Source organism: Eutrigla gurnardus (genome assembly GCF_963514095.1).
Source record: "Eutrigla gurnardus genome assembly, chromosome: 8".
In the NCBI taxonomy this organism is placed as follows: Eukaryota; Metazoa; Chordata; class Actinopteri; order Perciformes; family Triglidae; genus Eutrigla; species Eutrigla gurnardus.
Genome location: NC_139922.1, coordinates 22459255 through 22479501, shown reverse-complemented (window position 1 = coordinate 22479501; position 20247 = coordinate 22459255). Strand labels below are relative to the sequence as shown.

Below are 20247 nucleotides of genomic sequence, written 5' to 3'. Positions count from 1 at the left end.
TTCAGAGCCAATGTCGTCGTTTCAAGTCTGGCCGTGTTTCTCTATCTCCTCCATAAAAGACTTTTCTAATTGTCTTCAGCGTGAGTCAGCGATAAGGAACGCCGTCATTTAGTTAATATGCTCGCTCCGGACGTCGTCTGTGGCCTTTTCAACGCTTGGATTCGTCGTTAGCTATTCGCGTCCAACCATCTTGACAGACAGCTCTCTCTGGGTGTTGATACTGGGTTCTGTGTAATTACCTCTTCAAACCCTTCCTCACCCCCCCTCCCTGGGGATCAGTGTGTGGCGCCTACGGCGAAGGTGTGTGGAAGAAGAAGATGTCAATAATCCATCCTGTCCCCCCCCCCACCTCCCCCGCTGACATGCCATATATATTTCCTAAGAGGGCGCATAGATAATGAATCCCTGCCTCACACCATATCAGCTGGAGAGATGCTGTGTGTCCTGAGGGGAGAAGAATTACACACATGTCAGATGTCATCAGATGTGCTATCAGATCCTTAATTAGACACAGAGACCTCTAATTTCCTTTAATATTTGCATTTTGTTTTGGTGGCAGCAGACAATACCCCGGTGCAGCAGGGCACAAAGTGGATTGAATACATTATACGGTATCAGCAGGTGGAGTTGAGGCGAGCTATAATGATCAGCCAATCACATAAGCCCTTATCATCCACTTCCAAAGCACCAGAGAGTTTCCTAATGCTGAAATAATTTTTCAATCAGTCGATCGCCAGGAAATTAGTTAGTGTTTAAGATGAGTTTATGTCACTTTTTATGCAGAAGTGCCAAATTGTGATGGGCATTTTTCACTATTTTCTAACATTTCCAGATGTTTTTGTGCTTCTTGATAAGTCCGTGTTTATACCTGTATGCCATCAAAGTCATGAAAACAGCTTTTGTGGTCACAGCAGGGACAAAGTGCTCTCTAAGGTTTGTGTTTGTGAGTTAGCCGTCGTGTGTGTGTGAGTTTTTTCTTCCTTCTTTTTTTTAGGCCTATGAGTGTTTGTGTGCATGCTCTGTGCAGTCCTGTGTGTGTCATTGTGGCTGGAAGAACGGCTCACAGGGCAGCGGGGCATTAATCATGGGTTTTTATAGGGTAGCTGGGCGTGACTCCCTCCTGCCGACCCCGCGCTGACATCACATGTGCTCCTCCAGTAGGAGGACGGAGATTTGTCCTCAGTTTGAGCTTGGTGAGATTTGGTCTTGGGAGAGGAATTGCTTGTCTCAAGGTCAGAACGGGCGCTTTGTACATCAATTTGCAAATTAAAAATATTCCATGAGTGATGTATTTCACAAGTCATGTCTGCACATGTATTTAACGGTTCGGAGAACGGCGAACACAGAGACTCAGTAATTCTGTAACGATGCTTTCCTTGCTGTGGTTCGGACTCCCAAGGACAATGGGATTCAATTATAATGATCAATGACCATCTGAGTGCTCCAACTTTGCAATGGTGATAGAAAGATTTTAAGACTCTCACGGTGCCTCACTAATGTTTAATACTGATCTTATTGACCCCTTCATAATAAATAGGGCCTGGTAAATGCCTACCCGCATCATCGTGCTCTTCAAAGCAAAGTGCATACACTGGTTTGTGGGTGAAGGCTCTGCCAAATCCTGTAATTAAAGACGTCTCCCGTTAATTGTTATAATAAACTCCTTTTAACCGTTCGTTTGATTATTTCTGTAATTTGTCAATTGGTAATGTTTGGTGTATTTATAGTTGGCTGAGTTGTTGTTTTGTTTAAGCATTAAATAGAGATTCATGACCCCCCCGGTGAGAGGAAAAGGCTGTGATTAATTGGCACGTCATCCATAATCGAGCTGGTGGTATTTCAATCCTCTGATGTATGACGTAATATATCCTGTCGTCTGCCTCTCCTAGGTACAACCAGACAGCCCAGAGACGGGGAAATCTCTGGCATAGACTACAACTTTGTCTCCATTGAGGAGTTCTTCTCCCTGGAAGAGTCGGGAGCGCTGCTTGAGAGTGGAAAGTTCAAAGGTGAGGTTGATCCAGCCGGTATGTCTAAGGCTCATTAAGCCTAATTAATCTCTCTAGTCTCTGCTGGTTGCCTGGCAACCTTCCGGGTGATGAAAAGACTCCATGGGCCAGGTTGCATAAACAACAAGTCTGTCTTTACTATAACTTTTAGTCAGGCTTGCTATAGACATTTAAATGTACCTGTTGCATAAAGCTTGCCGATGAGTGACGACGAATGACTGGATTTGATAGCCTGTCGTGCAATGCATTATGGGTAAGAGAAAAGGTTGGGACGCAACAGCGACACCACACCAAGAAAATAAGGAAAGGTAAACAGCATAAGTAATTGTGTTAAAAAACAATTTTAATAAAAGTAATGCGTAAACAGTTGAATTATTGAGCTAAATTTGATCTAAATGGATAAACAGACGAAATAGCGAGCTAACAATTAGCTAAAAGTAATGGAAATAGTGAGCTAGAAGTAAGCTAAACAGGTATGGATAAAAGGTGACATGGTTAGCTGAAATATAAGCTAAAGGTATGGAGGATAAACAGTTCAAATAGTTAGCTTAAACTAATGGATACATGTTTGAGATAGTTAGCTACAAATGTGCTAAAGGTAATGGATAAACAATCCAAATAGTTAGCTAAAAGTAATGGATAAATGTTGAGAAAGTTAGCTACAAATGTGCTAAAGGTAATGGATAAACAATCCAAATAGTTAGCTAAAAGTAATGGATAAATGTTGAGAAAGTTAGCTACAAATGTGCTAAAGGTAACGGATAAACAATCCAAATAGTTAGCTAAAAGTAGTGGATAAATGGTTAGCTTAAAGGTAGCTGAAAGTAATGGATACATAGCCCAAATAGTAAGCTAACAGTAATGAATTAACAGTTAATAGTTAGCTGAAAGTAATGTTTATGTGTCTAAAGATAGGCTAATTGGGTCAAACTTGAGGTTATTCTTAAACTTTTATGCAACTAAAGATAAATTGTGTTGAGCTTTAGAGGTGATTATATTTTTATTGCATCTGGAAAGAGCCAGTTTGGCTTTTATAAATAAATGAAAACTATTTTTGTTGTTTAGTTTATTGAAGGTTTACATAGTTCTTAAAAAGGAAGGTCCCATTCCATCGCTTTATGCATATTAATGCCATCAGGTGTTGCTCTGCTGTATCTTCCCCGCAGACTCCTCCCCCCTTGAGGGTCAGAGAGCTGCCTCTCATTAAAAACCCTCCATACATTAGCATCCATAATTTATAAGAGTTTAATAGGAGCAATAAATGTCATCCTCACTTGCCTTCCATGCGACACTGACAGACACATCAGCAGCCTGCAGAAACCGCAGTAAATGGTGACGGCTGGTGACCTTGTTGTCGAGTTCAGTAATCTAATGTTTCCCCTCAACCCATTTTGATCTCCATGTGCCAAATGGAGGGGTGGTGGTAATTTCATTTATTCCTTAGCAGCTGGAGCAGATGGCTAGAACCGAGAATATAGAATATATACAGGAGATTATCTCAGGGGAGGCATAATGCACATACATACAGGCATGTAGTTTGTGTGTATATATGATATGAACCCACCCTGCTACTGAATATCTGAATATACAATATTTTATTTCATATCAGGTTGCTAGTCAGTATCCTGTTATTGCAGACTGTGTGCTGCTGTTACTGGCCATCTTTAGAGGCCATTTCCACACAAATGTTGCAGTTTGGTACTTTCATCCATTGCGATGCCATTTCCTCCTGTCCTTACTTTGTCTCAGGGAATTACTACGGCACGCCTCGGCCTGTTCACATCAGTGCAGAGAGCCCCCCCATCACCTACCAGGAACACCGCAACCTGCTCAGAAAGTTCCGCACACGCAGCAAATCGCTCAGCAACCTGGAGAAAGCCGTAGAGGACATTGAGAACAGTGAGGACGACTCAGGCTTGTCAGGTGAGTATTGCTAAACCTGGTGTACATGGCAGCATGTGAGGTCATACATGTAAAGTGGAGCATTGCATAGTCGGGCCCCTTTTTTTTCATGTTTTTATCATATTGATGGTACAAAACATATCTCTTAAGCCTATACCTCCAGTCTCTGATACGCCAATGAATCAATCATTATCACGATTAGTATGCTCTAAACTCTCAGTGGGGCTGTGGCCTCATCGATTGCTGGATCTCCTCCAACAGAAGGTCAGGATACCTTAGGTCGAGCATGGAGGAGAAAGCAGAAAGTTTGCACACAAGGAGGTGAGGGAAAGTCATGTGACAAGGAAGCAGAAAGAGTTAGGCTCACACATAGTTCGTTATATATATTTCTTCATCTCATAAAGCAAAAACCTTTTTTTTTTTTTATGTGATCGATGACTCATTGTATTTATTTAAAAGGCGTATTTCTCACCAGCGGTGGACAAAGTATACACATATTTATTCAAAAGTACCAATACATCAAAACTTCATTAGAAGTAAACGTCCTGCATTCACAATCCTACAGACAATAGTCTCAGAAAACCATCTAAGAAGTTTAGACTGGAAGTGTCTCTTTAATATTACCGCAAACTCATGGATATCTGAAATCTGACAAGGAGGTCAACTACACTGTTTTTTTAAATAAGAGGTCATACCACGCATTGATAATGTACTCAAGTACAATACGAACACCTCTTAACGGCACTGTACCTTCAGCACTGTTAATCACGTCATCTATGCAGATAAAGTCATGAAGGCAGTGTTGGAGAAGTGATGGCAACAAGAAACTAGAACACACAATCTGAATAGAAGGCGACTGTGAGATTAGATGGCGAGGGTGAGGGGAGCAAGGCAGCGACAAAGGGGTGGCGATGGAGGCAGGTAGGGAGGCTGAGTGTTAGGAAAGGCGGCGGCGGGGGAGCCAGAATGGTACAGCAGATAAGAGAGAGGCGGCTGAGGGGGAGGTGAGAAACGCAGGCAGGCAGAGATCCAGATAGTTAGAGACGTGCTCCAAAGAGGGCAGGTATGGCAGCAGGCGGCTTGGATCGGCGGGGTGAATGCAGGATGCAGGTAGGATGGAGTGTGAGAGAGCCATCCAACATCCTGACCTCTGCTGAGTCATCTTCTGAAGTGATACCATGTGGGTGGATGGGGTTCGGCAGCACTTGTCGAGTACGCACGGGGTTCAGGACACCCTATGTTATGTCCCACATCTCTCCGATCAATGCTGGAGCTCACGGCTGAAGGACAGCTACAAGGACAGCTCGGCAACAAAAAAAAAATGCTTACTTTTCATCCGCTTTATTTTTTTCATGCAGTATGGCATGCGTGGTCACACGCTTCGCATCCTTAGAGGGAGGACAAAGCTGGCCAAGATGCTGAACGCAGGTCTTTTTGCCTGACACGGAATTGCCAGCATCGAGTCGTTATAGATTGCAGGAGAAACTTTTCCACCTCCTGCATCTGTTGAGTGATATATCACCGTTCATTTAAGATTTTTAACACTCTTTCTTGTCACTATAATTACAGGAGGCTCTGCAGGCGTCAGCAGTCGCATCCCTGCTAGCCATCGGTCCCCCGGGCGGCCCCGGGCTTCCAGCAGCGGGGATAGTCGCGTCATAGAGAACGGGATCATCGGCGGCAGAAGTGGTGCCAGGGTGAGAGGTGTGATGCCTGATCACTGGGAGCAGGCCTTTAGTGACCCTGGGGAGTCTCACTACTTAGAGTGAGTATCTGTTTGTCTCAAATCTGTTATAGGAATAGTTCAATCCTTCAGATAGTTAGATGAGAAGCTCGATACCACTGTCGTATCTGTTCTCTAAATAAAAAGCTGGAGCCATGAGATAGTTAGCTTATCTTAAAATTTAAAAAATGTCAAACTATTCCTTTTAAACTACTCTGAATACAGCTAAGCTGCTATGTTATTGTGCCTATCGATGGCAAGCATCGCTGTTCTGACTGTATTAAATTCCAATTATGGCATATTGTATCCAACACTATTATGTTTGTGAAGAGGGAATCTTTTCTTTTTGCTTTGTCTGTTCAAGTCACAACCCAAAGAGGACCAACTGGCAGAGTCCTCGAGGCTCAAGCAGGGAAACCGTCTACAATAATGAGTGTGAGCCTCTTTGTCTCCTCCTTTCTTTCTGGATGTAATTATTTCAACACTTCACATTTAACCGTTGAACAGCCTAAATGAAGCAGCACGTTTGTTAAGAACGGAAGTCACAGAAAAGAGCCAGCCTGTCCCAGTCAAATGAGACGGAATGAGCTTTTTTAGCTGAACGGAGACGTGTAAGTGATTAAGGCCTAAAGCTCGGAGCTGCTGGCAAAGAGCCAGACTCGCTGCTGTGTCTGGCATGGTCGACACGTGGATGACATGTGACTGGCAACTTAATTTTCATAATTTGGTCACATGATTCGCCGTTAAAAGAACACGCGCATAATCTACTTTTTGATGTCTGACTGCCACGGCTGATTGCAAACTGTAAGGAACCCATCTGTTACAGTGCTGTGAATCCAGCTTGTCCCGGTAAAGTGCAGTACTCTGCCCTCACCAGCAGAAGGTGATATAATCTCCGTTAGGTCCAGAATCACCTGCATGAGTTACAGGGTTACTGTAAAATCAAGTACAAATGGAATCAAACTGTCAAAATGTCATAATATGCTAGGCTGTGTTAATTTATGCAGCTTAAAATAAATGCTGCTCCACTTACAGACAAGGCTAAAATTAAGAAATACAAAATAAACTCTGTAATATTGTAAATAAAAAGAAGCAGATTGCAGTGCTGAATTGGGTCAATCTAATGGATTATGTGACTGATTTTTAAGGAGGTAGTCTGTAATGCATTCTGCTTTTAATGCAATCTTTCTACCAAACACTTAGGTTTGTGTGCGTGTCTATTTCTTTATAAGTACTTTTTTTGTTAAAAGCCATCTGGCGATTGGTTTGCAATGTCCTCACTCTCTCTCTCTCTCTTCCCTCACTCCAAAACCCGTCAGTTCGAGCCATATAGTCGAGATATAGACTGAAAATATTATTGCTCGTCGCTTTCTTTGATATTACTGTGACGGGGCTTTTTTTTTTTAAATCATCCTTGATGCCTTGAAGACTTTTACATTCGAGGTAAGCACCATCGTTATCTCATCCTCTGTCTCTGTATATTTTTCGGTCACTTCCAGGGTTCACGGACCTGCCTGGGGAGCTCAGGGGTTTCCCTCTGCACACACACTTGACCAAGGGCTCCAGAGGGTTTGGTTTCAATATTGTCGGGGGCAGCAGGCCAAGAGAGTTCCTCCAGGTCTACAGTGTGACTTCAAGTGGACCCTCAGCACTCAAGACAGGTAAAAAGTAAAATAAGTCAGGGACAATTACTGCATGCTAGCTTATTTTTTTTTATTTTTTTTATCAGTTAGAGACAGGAAGGGACACATTCTCAGATGTTATTAGTAATAATACACAACATATCTGCAGACTGAGCTGTAACTCTGCGGAAAAAGTGGAAATAGAACATATTTTAATCAGCAGTAGGCATTATCTTGAGTTCTCTGTCTCCACTTGTTGGGATTATACCTCTGGAATTTTCTGATCTCCCACAGCAAATGTATATCACAATCAGTCCATAATCCGCAGGGCTAGCTCACCATTATCAAGCTATCATAACACACACATATGCGACGGTGCACATCCACTACAAACACACGCACACACACCGGGGGAAAAAAACCCCCATACATGCAGATATTACCACTCTAGGAAGCCGCAGCACAAGCTGTTTCAGCAGCGGCTGATCTAGTTCATATCTGTTAATAGGTTTAGAGGGATTAGTTGGTTGGATTAGTCCACACCCACACAAAACACACAGACAGTTCATTTGCAAACTACACTTATCTGCACACTCAAAGCATATGAAAATGGGCAAAAAAAGTTGATGCAGTAATACAGAGAAACAGATTGACAAAGGTGTGTTATTGTGCTGCGGATGAATAGAAATGCATCTCCGTTTTCTTTTTATGCTTCATTAGCGGACCTCCTGGTGTACATCAATGACGTCTGTGTGTTGGGAGTGTCTCACAAAGAGGTGGTAGAGATGCTCAAGTCGGTGCCGGTGGGCCACAGTGTGGATGTGGAGGTGAGAAGAGGGTATCCCATGCTCTACAATCCAGACGGTTGTCCCATGCAGCCCCCACCGAGGCTACTGGACAGCGGAGACCCAATCCTACCACCCACCACCACTCAGCCTCAGCCTCTTCATCAGCTACCTCGCCTCCCTACACCCCACACCCAGCACTTTAACTACCACAGGGGCCACAGTGAAGGGAGCTACATGGAGCCAGGGGTGACTCTGGACGCTAATGGAAATGCCATGTCTTTTGCTACCAGAAAGACGTCTTCGTACAGACGCTCCAGTATGAGCAACGCTGCCTCTCCCCCGCCCGTGCGTCCTCCTCGTTCACTGAGAAGTTTAGCCAGGCTGCAGTCATTCGACCCAACGCTCGCCAGCCAGAGTGACAGTGAAGTTGTTTCAGCCATTGGTTCACACAGGTAAAGTGATTAATTGAAACAGGTAGCAGTTGAGTGCATTGAATCTAAGTATAATTACACATTCCGTTTTTATAAACAGGACTAGTCCAGGGCTGTAGGAATTTTCATCTGAAGGTGCAACAAAGGCAACGCTTGTTATAGTTGATTAATCAAGCAAATATTAGTCATTTAACAGGCATTTTATATAACGTTTTTAGTTGCAGCCTTAAACATTTCAGTATCAGAGATTGTGTCAAAGCAAAGAGAGATGCTCTATTGATTTTGACTCCTCACATTCTTTTTCATCAGGGCATCACTGGTCCGTAATCACAACAACAACTCCCTGTCAACACCCCCTCATCCTTATCGTTACGGCACGTCCAAGTCGTCTGAAAGCGACCTGTCTACCTGCACCCTGTCGGGGTCCCGGCTGCCCCTGCCTCAGTCACCGAGGAGGCCCTCGTCCTCCCCCGGCGGCCCCCAGAGTGCTCACTCCCACCTCTTCAGACCGCAGACCTCACACCTCAGACCTCCTCCCACTCCCGAAAGCCCCCGCCGCCACCGCGGCTATAACGGTTACCATGCCAACAACAGCCCCACCGCCAGTCCCAGCAGTGTGTCTTCTCCCGGGGCGATGAGCGTGGGCATTGGAGTTGGCAATTACAGCGGCGGGGAGCTGGTGCCAGTGGCCTTGGCCCAGACCGAGGGAGACCGAGGACTTGGCTTCAGCGTGACGGCTGGCGGTCCAGGAGGCAGGATGACTATAGTGAAAAGAGTCTGGGACAGGAAGCAGTGCAACTCCCTGCAGCCAGGGGATGCTATTGTCAAAATCAACGGAGCGGATGTCCAGAGTCTTAGCTTTGCACAGGTAATGGAGGTCCAGGTGGGAGAGAAGTCATGAAAAGTAAGGTGAACTAAACGCTATTCATTGTTGACGGGTTGAAACGGTGGTTTTTGCCCTTTTTTGCTGAATACGGAGCAATTTCTGCTCTCCATCCATTGTCGTGGGGAGTTTTAATCAGTTCAAGTGAAGTGATACTTAATTTCATATGGACATCACAGTAACATTAGAATCGTAACATGCATTAATGCAAAAGGACTGGATGCACTGTGTTTAATTTGTGTGGCAAAATGGCTATTTACAACACCAGTCCACAGGAGGCTTTTATTTATAATATACGTATATATTTACAGGTACAAACAGTTCTTCTGGAACACACCAAACAAGCAGAAGTCATCTTGTTAATTTACAGAGGAGGTAAATGATTCACATTCATTGATAATTGACAAACAAAGTATTCTCTGTGGCTGAGTTATTTTTTTCTCTCATCATCAGGCATCTATCATTCAGCCGTCTCCCCCGGCTCTGTTCGGAGACTCCCTCCACCTCTCCTCCGCCCCCCTCCTCCACCTGTTGGTTCAGATAACTCCTCTGTGCTTCCAGAAGCACTGCCCGTGCCCCGCACCTCCACCAGCAACCCTCCCTCCCCGGCCCCGATGCGCTCCTCGCTGATCCAGAGCACCAGTTTCTTGGAGTCGATTCCAGTGACCCTGACGATGGAACCCAAAGACTGGATCAACACGGGCCTGGAGGACGACGTTGTCCCAGGGCCTGACTCAGGCTTGGAGAGGCAGGGTGATAAACCACCTCGGCCGCTCCGGGGTTTTGACGTGGAGCTGAAGAGAAAGCCAGGAGAGGGCTTTGGGTTCGTCATCGCCTCTCAGGACGTGGAGAATGGAAAAGGTGAGAGCCAACATAGTCACAAATAATATTGTCTAACACGTGAATCAAGTTGCTTTATTAATTGTGCATGTTCTGGTTTGGAAAACTGTATTTGGATTTGAAGTAAAAGTGGGAGGCAATACGCAGCATTAGTTGATCTACTCTGGCTCGGGGAAACAGGTTGCATTTGGATGCCCTTGTGGACAGATGCACCATTAGGTAATTATAGCTTAAAAAGTGGTCGCCATGGCCAGTTGGCCACATGCCACCAGATGAGTCATGATGCATCATCAACCCTTGTCTTATAATGCTTTTTTAAAAAATGTTTTTTACCCAGGTTAGTTGTTTGTCATGGCGTTCACTTTTAGCAACGTGATTACTAAAATGTTTACTTCCTGTCCATTGATCGATCGATCGGGGCTCTCCGCTGTGGGTTATGTAGGCAGCAGGCTTAGCAGGGTATTTCAGACGTCCCTCTCCCAAGCAATGTTCCAGCTCTTCCTGGGGGGCCCGAGGCTTTTCCCAGGCCAGACGAGTTACATAATCCCTCCAGCATGTTCTAGGTCGTCTTAACACATCATCTGCAAAGAGCAGAGACGCACTTCTGAGGTCCCCAATCATTTTTGTTAGCCAGCAAAAATGGTCTGGCACATAACCTTCTTTAAGCTAGAACACTTCAGTTTGTATATTGATTGAACAAACAAGATATAATGTGTTAACTAGTGAGGTTTAGATGTGCTGGTAGGTGGATTTTGTTACCGTTCTTTCCCTGTTTCCTGATGCTAAGATGTTAAAAATAAATAAACATTAATTTATCGTACAGACAAGACACTGGCATTGATCTTCTCATCTAACTCTCAGCAAGAAAGCAAATACACATTTTCCCCCAAACGTGAAAACATCCCTTAAATAAGATAACAGGTTTTTCACAGGTGTTATGCACAGCCGTGCTCTTTTTATTTTCAATTTGCCTGCAGCAAAATATCCTTTTCTTACCCATATCACAGCATGATATCTCACTCTGCGTTGCTCTATCCACTCTGCCCTTACTGCACATCGAGGCTTGTTTATGATCTGTCTGGGAAGCAAACGCATCCGACCCTGATTAGCTTTTAGTGTAGTGCTCATGAGTGGCCGGTTAAACACAGCGTTCCCATGATGTATTACCCTTATATCCTCTTCTACGGGTTGCGTTGTCTGTCCCCTGTTCCAGTTTGCTGCAGTTCAATTTGCTTTATGGTACGAGTGCACTCACAATTATGTTTTCATGGTGAGATAAAGGTTGTAGGTGCACCTGTCTATGCGGGACAGAGACCCCCCCTCCCTCCCTCCCTCCCTCCTCAAACTGCCACTATGTCCTCCACTTAATGCTCACTCCCGTCAAGTGATGGAAATAAGTCCTCTCTGTCTCTCCACATCTGCCTTTATCCTCTCTTCCTCTCATCTGTCTTTCCCTCCATCGCTCTTATCTGCCTCACAGGCTCCTGCCCACTCTCTCCCTCCCTCCCTCCCTCCCTCCCTCTCTCTCACACCCCTTTACTCTGCAGTAAAAGCGTCCAGTCTGTTTTTTTTTTTCAAAAGATTAAAACTCTCCCCCTCTCTCCCCATCTCTCTGCCTCCCACCTACCTCTCCATTGCTCTCCGAATGCTCAAGAGAAAAACCGCGCTGAACATTTTCCCTCGCAGGGGAGCAACAGAGGGGACGACCAACCTGTGTTGACCGTGAATCCGAACACCTTCAAGCTGCCTGACAAGGAATTTAGGATTTATTTCTTTTTCTGCTTTCTGCGCATGCTAATCAAAGAGCCATGCTGGAGAGACTACAGTCTGCTTTGAAAACTGTGAAGGAGTCTAAACGTAATTATTTTTGCACCACTTCTCATTTTATGTTTACTAAAAAAAGGGGGAGGGTGCCGATTTGGTGCAGTGTTTGGTCATGTTTAGCTGTGTGCATGAGTTATGGGTTCTGATTGTGTGCTGCACGCTAAAGTTTGCTCCGTCAGATGTTGACTTCGGCTGTATGGAAGTTAGCTCCACAGGTTCACATGTTCTAGACGCTGCGATCGACATGTATTGTTTTTACACTTAGACTGAAAGATGACCGCAGAGACAACAAAAACAAGAAAGGGGAATTTTAAGACGTTTTGAACCCAGCCAGGCTTAAAGCAGCGCACGACATCATGTGGTTATCTGTGATCTGTGTATTACAGCCATTAGTGAGCCACATGAATGGATTTAACAGATAGTATTAGCGGTTCTGAGTCCAGCATTAACCCTCCTGCGCAGCACTTGTATGAGCGGCCCCTCTAAAGACCAACAGTGCTCTGCCCGGTCTCCGGCCGTCATGTAATAGGCATCTGCAGGCTGCCGTGGGGACGTCTGCACTGGCCTGATGCATCTGGGCTGCAGAGTGTGGATTTTACGATGGCGAGGAGGGGGTACTGCTCCTACTCCTGAGCAGTGCAGAGCATCGGAGGCTAGCTGGCTGCTGGGCATGCTGCAGTGGGATTACTCTGGACAGGAGAACATGGAGAGCCAGAGGAAAACATTACGATATAAAGCAGACCATTTGGAGCATCTGTGTGTAGTTTAAGCGTGTGTGTGTGTGTGTGTGTGTGTGTGTGTGTATTTGTGCAGAGTACATCTGTCCCTGTTGCTCTGCATGTGAGTCACTGTGAGTGTGTGTGTGTGTGCGTGGCTGTTGCACGTGTATTCAGGGGTTTGGCGACTGTTGGATGTCGGACTGTTGTATTATGCATGATAAGAAGACTATTTGCAAAGCTGCCTTGGCTTTGATTTGACCTGATTGCCGTTTCTGCCTGGGTCACCCAGATTAGGCCCAGATTGGAGATGTGTGTCTGGACTCTGAATTATAGGCTGTACCTTTTTTTTTTTTTTTTAGGAGGATCATCATTTGAATGTGACATACACTTTATTCCAGCTTCCTAGCAATTTCCATTTCGTGACGCACCATGAGACAATTTAAAACACGCACGTTTAATCCTGGAGGGATGTAGGCAGGGAGGTCTATGTACCTCATCTGAATAACAGAGTCTCTCAAAATGTTTATGCTGCCTGATGGGTTACATAAGGCCACTGGCAAGACTCTAGAGGGGCCAGCTGTCACTAAATCACAGCATACCCTCGGAGAGGGGTCACGGAGAGAGCAATAGGGAGATACTAAGATACAAAAAAAGGGAACAGAAGATAGATTTAGAAGTCAAAGCAGACAGACGGTCCAGCCAAAAACTCTTTAAACCCTTTTTTGTTGGTGAAGGAGATTAATGGAAGTGAATCCATTTTTAGGCCGCTCAATATTTTTCTCATCCAGCTCAGACACTGACCGGAGTTAATCTTAATTGTGAGTGATCTCCTTATACGAATGATAAGACAAATTGAGTTCCATACATGCCGTTAATTGTCCCTTCCACGCATCGTACGCTCCAATCCAGAGGTCAGTTGGATCCAACAAGAAGACACTTGAACACCGTCTGCGAGTTGAGCTGTGGTCTCCCGTGTATAATCCCTTTCTCGGGGTGCGTTTGAGCGGTGTAGGGACGGGGAGATGACGATGAACAGGGTTATCCCACACAGAGGAGAACCAACAGAAAGAACTAAATACCGCTGTGTGTTTTTGTTTTGTACACTGGAGGCATACTAATGCAGACAGGCTGCAAGTTTGTGGCTCTTGAGAAGAGCCGAGCATAAGAAGCACCGACGCTGTATAAACTGAAGTGTAAATACCTGAAGTCTGTCGTTTGACAGATTCGGGACAGGAAAACATCGCTGGAAAGCTCGCGTTCCATCACAGTTTGTTTTTGAGGAGGAAGGCAAATCATTGATCAGTGAGAAACAGTTCCTGATGTGTCAGCGGATGGAGAGAGAGGTTGATAGATGGGAAGATGAAAGAGATGTTTCAAGGAGACAGGTGTAAAGGAAGGCTACTTTGGGAAGTAATAAAGTAAACCCTGCCAAAAAAGATCCAAAGCTTAATTGCGGCTTGTTTTAGGAATCCTGGCAAACGCAGCAGTGAGATAAATCTTCCTGCTTTTAAATGCATCTACATTTAACCCCATTACATTATTACTCATTGCCTTGAGTTAAAAGGAACGTTTTGAGACCGATGGTCCAACTTTATTTGAGCATGAACCGCTCAACAACAACTCATTTAAGGCGATAGTAACTGTTCGATGTGTTCTGTCCTCCCTTCAGCCGCTTCACTCCTCCCTCACCGCTTTGTGACGGTGCGTCGAGGCAGCCCGGCAGCCAAGAGCGGTCAAATCCGGCCTGGAGATCGATTAGAGGCCGTAGAGGGACGCTCGGTGGTGACTCTGCCTCACCGGGAGCTTGCTCAGATCCTCCGTCGGGCGGGGAACACTCTGCGCCTCACCATTGTCCCCCGTCCCAGCACCTGTAAGCACACACGCGAGTATCCAGGACACGGCATACAGCCTCATTCTTCACCCACGATCAAACTTCATCCTCTCTTTCAGACTCTTCAAGCCTCTCAGAAACCACTGAGTATGAACCCGGCCACAGAAGCAGAAAGGGTCAGAGGTCGCGTCCAAAGGTGAGGACAGAGCTGGGATTAATAACGTGTGCCTCGTGATCACTGAATTGATCAATCTTATCCATTGCCTGTGTTTACTTCTCCCTGCTGTGATGCTAATCGGTCCTCCCTCTCTGCACTCATCTCCCAGCGTGACTCCAGGTATTACAGCGTGGACCTGGATCGTGGCCCGTCAGGCTTCGGCTTCAGCCTGAGAGGGGGCAGCGAGTACAACATGGGCCTCTACGTCCTGGGACTGATGGAGGGGGGGCCAGCCTCACGGAGCTCAAAAATGCAGGTGTGTCTGGTTGCTGTGTGTGTTTCACTCTTTGTCTCTATGTGCACACTACTTTTAACTGTTATATCCACATTACCCTCTGTATTCGGGTAGATGATTGTTTGAATCTTAATGTTATTTTGCGCTGCTGTGTGTTAGTATTTGCAAAAATTGTGAAACTTCCAACATTTGATCAGTTTGAGTTGATAAAATAAAATACCTCTAAATACAAAATGTGTATCTGTATTCTGCTCTTCTGTATCTATTAGGACTTTCCAACTTTTTTAGTTAAAAAAAGACACTTGATATCCCTGAAAATGTGTTGCAAAAAAGGTAAACACTAATCTTCATCAGGACTGCGTAGATGTCATGGACTACTGTTGTTTTCCTGATAAGTCAAAATACCTGCTGTCTTAGTTCCTGATGCACTTTGATATCACAGAATATCCAGGTGTTTTAAATGAGATAATAGATACTATACAGTACTGAAAGTAATGTCGTGATCGTTTGTGTCTGCAGGTCAGCGATCAGCTCGTGGAGATCAATGGGGACAGCACAGCAGGGATGACCCACAGCCAGGCGGTGGAGCAGATCCGCAGAGGAGGCCACCGTATCCACCTGGTCCTGAAGAGAGGAAATGGCTATGTGCCTGACTATGGTGAGACCCGTGTGGAATATAAGGGTTTTACCACCTTGTGTTGACGGGGGGGGGGGGGGGGGGGGGTATGGGGGACGGGGGGGATTATGAGCATGGAAATATATGAGATTTAAAATTTCAACTTGGAGCCTGTTATATTTTACATGTGATGCTTTTGTCTTCTTGGGTGTGTAATCTGCTTTCTTATTCTTTCCCTGTGGGACTGATTCTCATCGACGTTCTCTCTTCCTTTTAATTCTTTTTTCTTATTCTTTTGTGGCGTTTACCTCTGAACCCATCTGATCCTTTTTGCTTTTAAACATTCCACATTTCCCCTCTGGATCTTGGCTCTCCTTTTCTTCCAAACTCCTTCCTTTCTCTCCTCTCTCTCTCAGTGGAGCTCTCCAGTTTGTCTCTATGTATGACCAACTCCAAGCTAGGCGAGCCTTGCTTCTATGTCATTGGACGGACAGAGAATACGCGGTTGGTAATGGTTCCTGTTAGTTCTCCCATTTTCTGTCTCTCTACATTCCTCTACTCAGTCACCACTGCTGTCTTCACCTGTAACGAAAATACCTTACAGCCTGTGTTGGACCTCTCCTTTATAAGATATGAAAGAAAAGAAACAATATTATACTGATTTCTGGCTCAATTCAGATTCCCTTAACCTCTGGCAGCTCTAGCTTCGCCTTTTGTGACCACACTGAATTATTTAATGAAGAGAATGGTGCAATTTCACCATTGTAGAGCATTCTGATAATCAGGTGTCGTATTTCTTATGAAGGGTTATTGAAGGTTGCACTAAAATAGTAAAGCTGATCACGCAAACATAAAACTAAAACACCTTTACAGCTCTTTCATAAGAGAAAACAATATTCTCTGACAGATATTTTGCTCTTCCTCTCTTTTACCTGCCTATTAAGTCTTTTTTTTTCTCCTCCTCTCTCCGGGAAATGTGGGTCCAGGCCATGAGCGCAGAATCGCCTCCCCCTCCCTCCTGCATAAACCCAAGGAGCAGGGTTTGGCTGCAGTAGACTCCAACAGGCAGAAGGGGCACAGCTCCAAGCAGAAGAGGAGAAGCAGGTCTTCAAGTGGACGCGAGAAGGAGAAAAGGGCGGGAAGGAGCAGGAGGAGACGGGGCTCAGAGGGAGGAGAACGCCCGGGTTTACAAAGCCCCGTCTCTGAGCGGGGAGAGAGGTCTCGGGAAGCCAGGGACAAGAGGAGAAGGACAAAAAAAGGGTCTCAGAGTTTACCCAGAAACGCCCTCAGGAATTTGGATGACAGCGATACAGACAAAGAGACAGTGAGGGGACGGAAGAGAGAGAGGAAGAGAGGGAGGAGCAAACACAGAGAGAGGAGAGGTAGAAGTGAGGAGAAGGTGAGGAAGGCAGAAGGTGAAGAGCCTGAGGGGGAAGAGGAAAAGCAGGAGGCGCCGGCTGTTGAGGAACAGGTGGAAGAAGGGGTGGGGCAGGTGGAGGAGGTGGAGGAGAGGGTCACTATAGAGAGAGAAGAGAGTGAAGAGGATGTTATCTTACCCATTCCAAGTCCTAACCAAAAGATTCCCAGACCCAAACAAAACTGGGAGGTGGAGTCCAATGCAAACTGGGACATGGCAGCAGAGTACAGGGAACTGAGAAAGGAGAAGGAGCCCGAGGAGGAGACGCCACGGGATGATGACTGGGGCGGAAGTAAGGAGAGAGAACTGAACGAGGATCAGAGCGAGGGCGATGCACAGAGCTGGCATGTGGAGCTGCCTTTACCAAGCGTCGCTGTGACGGATCCGGTGTCACAGAGAAAGCCCTTCTCCTTCCTCACCTCCACACTGTCCATACAGCAGCTGGGGGATGATGAGTCAGAGTCTGGAGGCAGCCAATCTGACGGCAGCGTGTCCGCTGCCAGCATCTCGGGCCTTTCTCTGGCCCCCACCGGGGCTGGCAGGCGCGGGGCCGCGGTGCTCCCAGGCCCTTGGCTCACTCCCAGCCAGCAGAGGGTGGCTGCGGTCACGGAGGGGAACGAGCGACCCGCGAGGCCGACAGGGCAGGAAGGAGGGAGAAGCGCTGCCTCTTGACGTTCGACACGTCAGTCGGGCGTGCAGCAGCTGAATGATACCAGTCTCACACTGTTCGACCTCGACCCACACGACCAACATATTCCCTCAGTCACTTTAATATCTACGGTCATATTCTTTGTGCCTTTTTACAGCTGACCTTTGGCCGATGGTAACTGGCCATCACATTTTAACTTATAAATAACAACAACATGATAAAGTTTTGCTACTGTTTTACAACATTTTTCTGTTTAGTTTGAAGCATTTTTGTTTCACTCCTCTCTTTACATCTTTGCAGCATTTGTTATCGATGTTTCAAGGACATGTTTTTTTTAGTTTCAACCCACTTCTCACTCGTCTCTCTGCATCTCCGTCTTCATGCCCCCCACCCCACCCCCCACCCCCCACTCTACTGTACAAAAGACTGCATAGACATTCATTTATACCTCATGAAGATACTAAGCAATAATAATGCAACTGTCTACGACTATCAACCATCCATTTCCACTGCACCGCGTTGATCTGGTCCGAGAGGAAACCTGTGTGACATGTTTGTATATCCTCTTTGTCCTTATGGTGGACCCCTGCGTTGACCTGTAATAATGTTCCATATAACTGAATATTTGATTGTGATAATACAAATCCCTTTTGACCGCAGGTGTGAAATCTATATTCTGTAAATATTTGTAGAGAATTAAATGACAGAACCTATTGTACTATACTATACTAACTGGAGCCGAGCCCTGATTTGTATTACCGTATTGTACTGTATTGTAATACATTATAAGACTATATATAAATTATATATATATATATATATTAATATAGTATATCTATATATTCCATACAACAGCTACCCAGTCATATTATTGTGAGAATTGGTATATAGATTTTGTGATTGCTCAAAATGTAAACCCAGATTAAGAACTATATTGTACCTGCCCTATTCATCAATGAATGTTTTGTAATATGCTGCTAGAGTGTGAATTAGGATACTCTACCCTACTTCAGAAGTCAGCAAACCATGCCAAAAATATGCATCCGGTGTGCATATTTCAAGTACTGTTAATATTGTGTATGTGGGGTCAGAACAAAAACACTATCTGGATTCTAGAGAGTGCTGTGCCCGTCGTGCCACGTACAGTTGCCTTGGTAACATAAACCTTTATCCTAACCACTGATTTTTCTTACTGTGAAAACCGTCTTACTCTGAGGTCTCTTATTACGAGCGGTAGGGCAGGATGTTTAGCAAATTTCAGCCATGCCCTCGCTGTTAATCCACAAAAATATTAATAATCATAAGCCTCTGCAGAATCTGATCTCAGTGTTGCGTCTAAGATGGCAAAATAGCACTTCCTTTTCTTTTGCTCTCTTTAAAAAAAAAAAAAAATCAGTTATGAAGGACAAATAGAGGTTTAATGGATACTGTGAAATGTTATTTTTCTAAAAATAGAAATCTTCTTTGAAATACTCAGGTTTCCAGATACTTCGCTTTAGATAAGCCATTAGGAAGAAAAAGCTACACAGTGACTTCACACCGTTTTCACAAGACAGAGAGTGGATTCATATCATTTCAATATTAAACTACGACGCAGACTGTTAACAGATGTTTAATGCCAGCCCATAATTATCTTAAGGTTGACGCGACAGGTGAAGTCCTTCATTTTTAACCCAAACCACAGAATTGAAATGGATCGCTTGGCCATTTGTTTGCATTGGTGTGCTGCCCAGAAATGGCAGTACAGTGAGGAAGCCAACATCCTGTATTCTCCAAACCACTGACCGTCCGGACAAGCTTGGTAGCCTATATGTCAGACTTATTTTATAACGTTTGCTAATGTCCTTTTTTTTAGACTTTCATTTCCTAAAGGGGATTATATGGCCGAACTGTAAACACATTCTAATAAAACTGCAAATAAACTGCTGAACTAATTTCCTCGGTGGTCTTGCATGTCTTTCTTTTTATTGCACCAGAAGAGAACCGGCAGTGACCAGCAGATGGCAGCAACACGATGATGATGATGCTGATTATGATGATGATCAGACTCCAGTTTATTGAGTAGAGATGGGTTTTTTTTTGACGTGATGAAGGTAAATGTGTGTGTTTGAGGAGGAGACTATTAAATATGTTCAGAAGAATTTAAAGATTGCCTTCGGTCGGTTGGCACCCAAAATCTGATCATTTTCCACAGATCAATTATTAAACCTGCTTTTTGCGAGAACATGGATTTTACATTTCCTCCTGCACGCTCACCACTCGGTCTAATATTAGTTTCCTATACTATACTGAATGTGAGCTCTTATATTATACACCGAGGGGGAAGCGAGTGAGTTTATAGCCTCAGCTCAGATATGAGCACTTAAGTACTGCCACTAAAAATAACATCACGCTCGGAGGCCTGCCTTTCTCCCATGTTCTCCTTCTGTTCATGTCAGCTCAGACGTAAGAAATAAATATATATAAATAGATACATATCACCGCTGTTATAAAAGCGCTGCTGTTCTCGTTGGATGTCGACCTTAAATAAGTAGACCTGAA

General features: G+C 44.9%; 1 protein-coding gene across 4 annotated transcripts in view; it reads left to right on the top strand.

Annotated features, from left to right (window-relative positions):
• Positions 1–19641, top strand: part of magixb (MAGI family member, X-linked b) — a 35528-nt gene extending 15887 nt beyond the window's left edge. For 2 of the 4 annotated variants that reach the window (XM_084014507.1, XM_084014506.1), the window contains exons 4-17: positions 1890–2009; positions 3759–3932; positions 5481–5676; positions 5999–6069; positions 7134–7295; positions 7977–8496; positions 8785–9343; positions 9670–9733; positions 9812–10219; positions 14411–14611; positions 14692–14768; positions 14899–15045; positions 15544–15682; positions 16627–19641. In XM_084014507.1, coding sequence (XP_083870633.1) covers positions 1890–2009; positions 3759–3932; positions 5481–5676; positions 5999–6069; positions 7134–7295; positions 7977–8496; positions 8785–9343; positions 9670–9733; positions 9812–10219; positions 14411–14611; positions 14692–14768; positions 14899–15045; positions 15544–15682; positions 16627–17729 — 3941 coding nt within the window. In that variant the 3' untranslated portion in view covers positions 17730–19641. Of the gene's footprint in view, positions 1–1889; positions 2010–3758; positions 3933–5480; positions 5677–5998; positions 6070–7133; positions 7296–7976; positions 8497–8784; positions 9344–9669; positions 9734–9811; positions 10220–14410; positions 14612–14691; positions 14769–14898; positions 15046–15543; positions 15683–16056; positions 16161–16626 lie in introns of all 4 variants that reach the window. The other 2 variants (XM_084014508.1, XM_084014509.1) reach the window with 2 other exon arrangements.
• Positions 19642–20247: the final 606 nt, after the last annotated feature.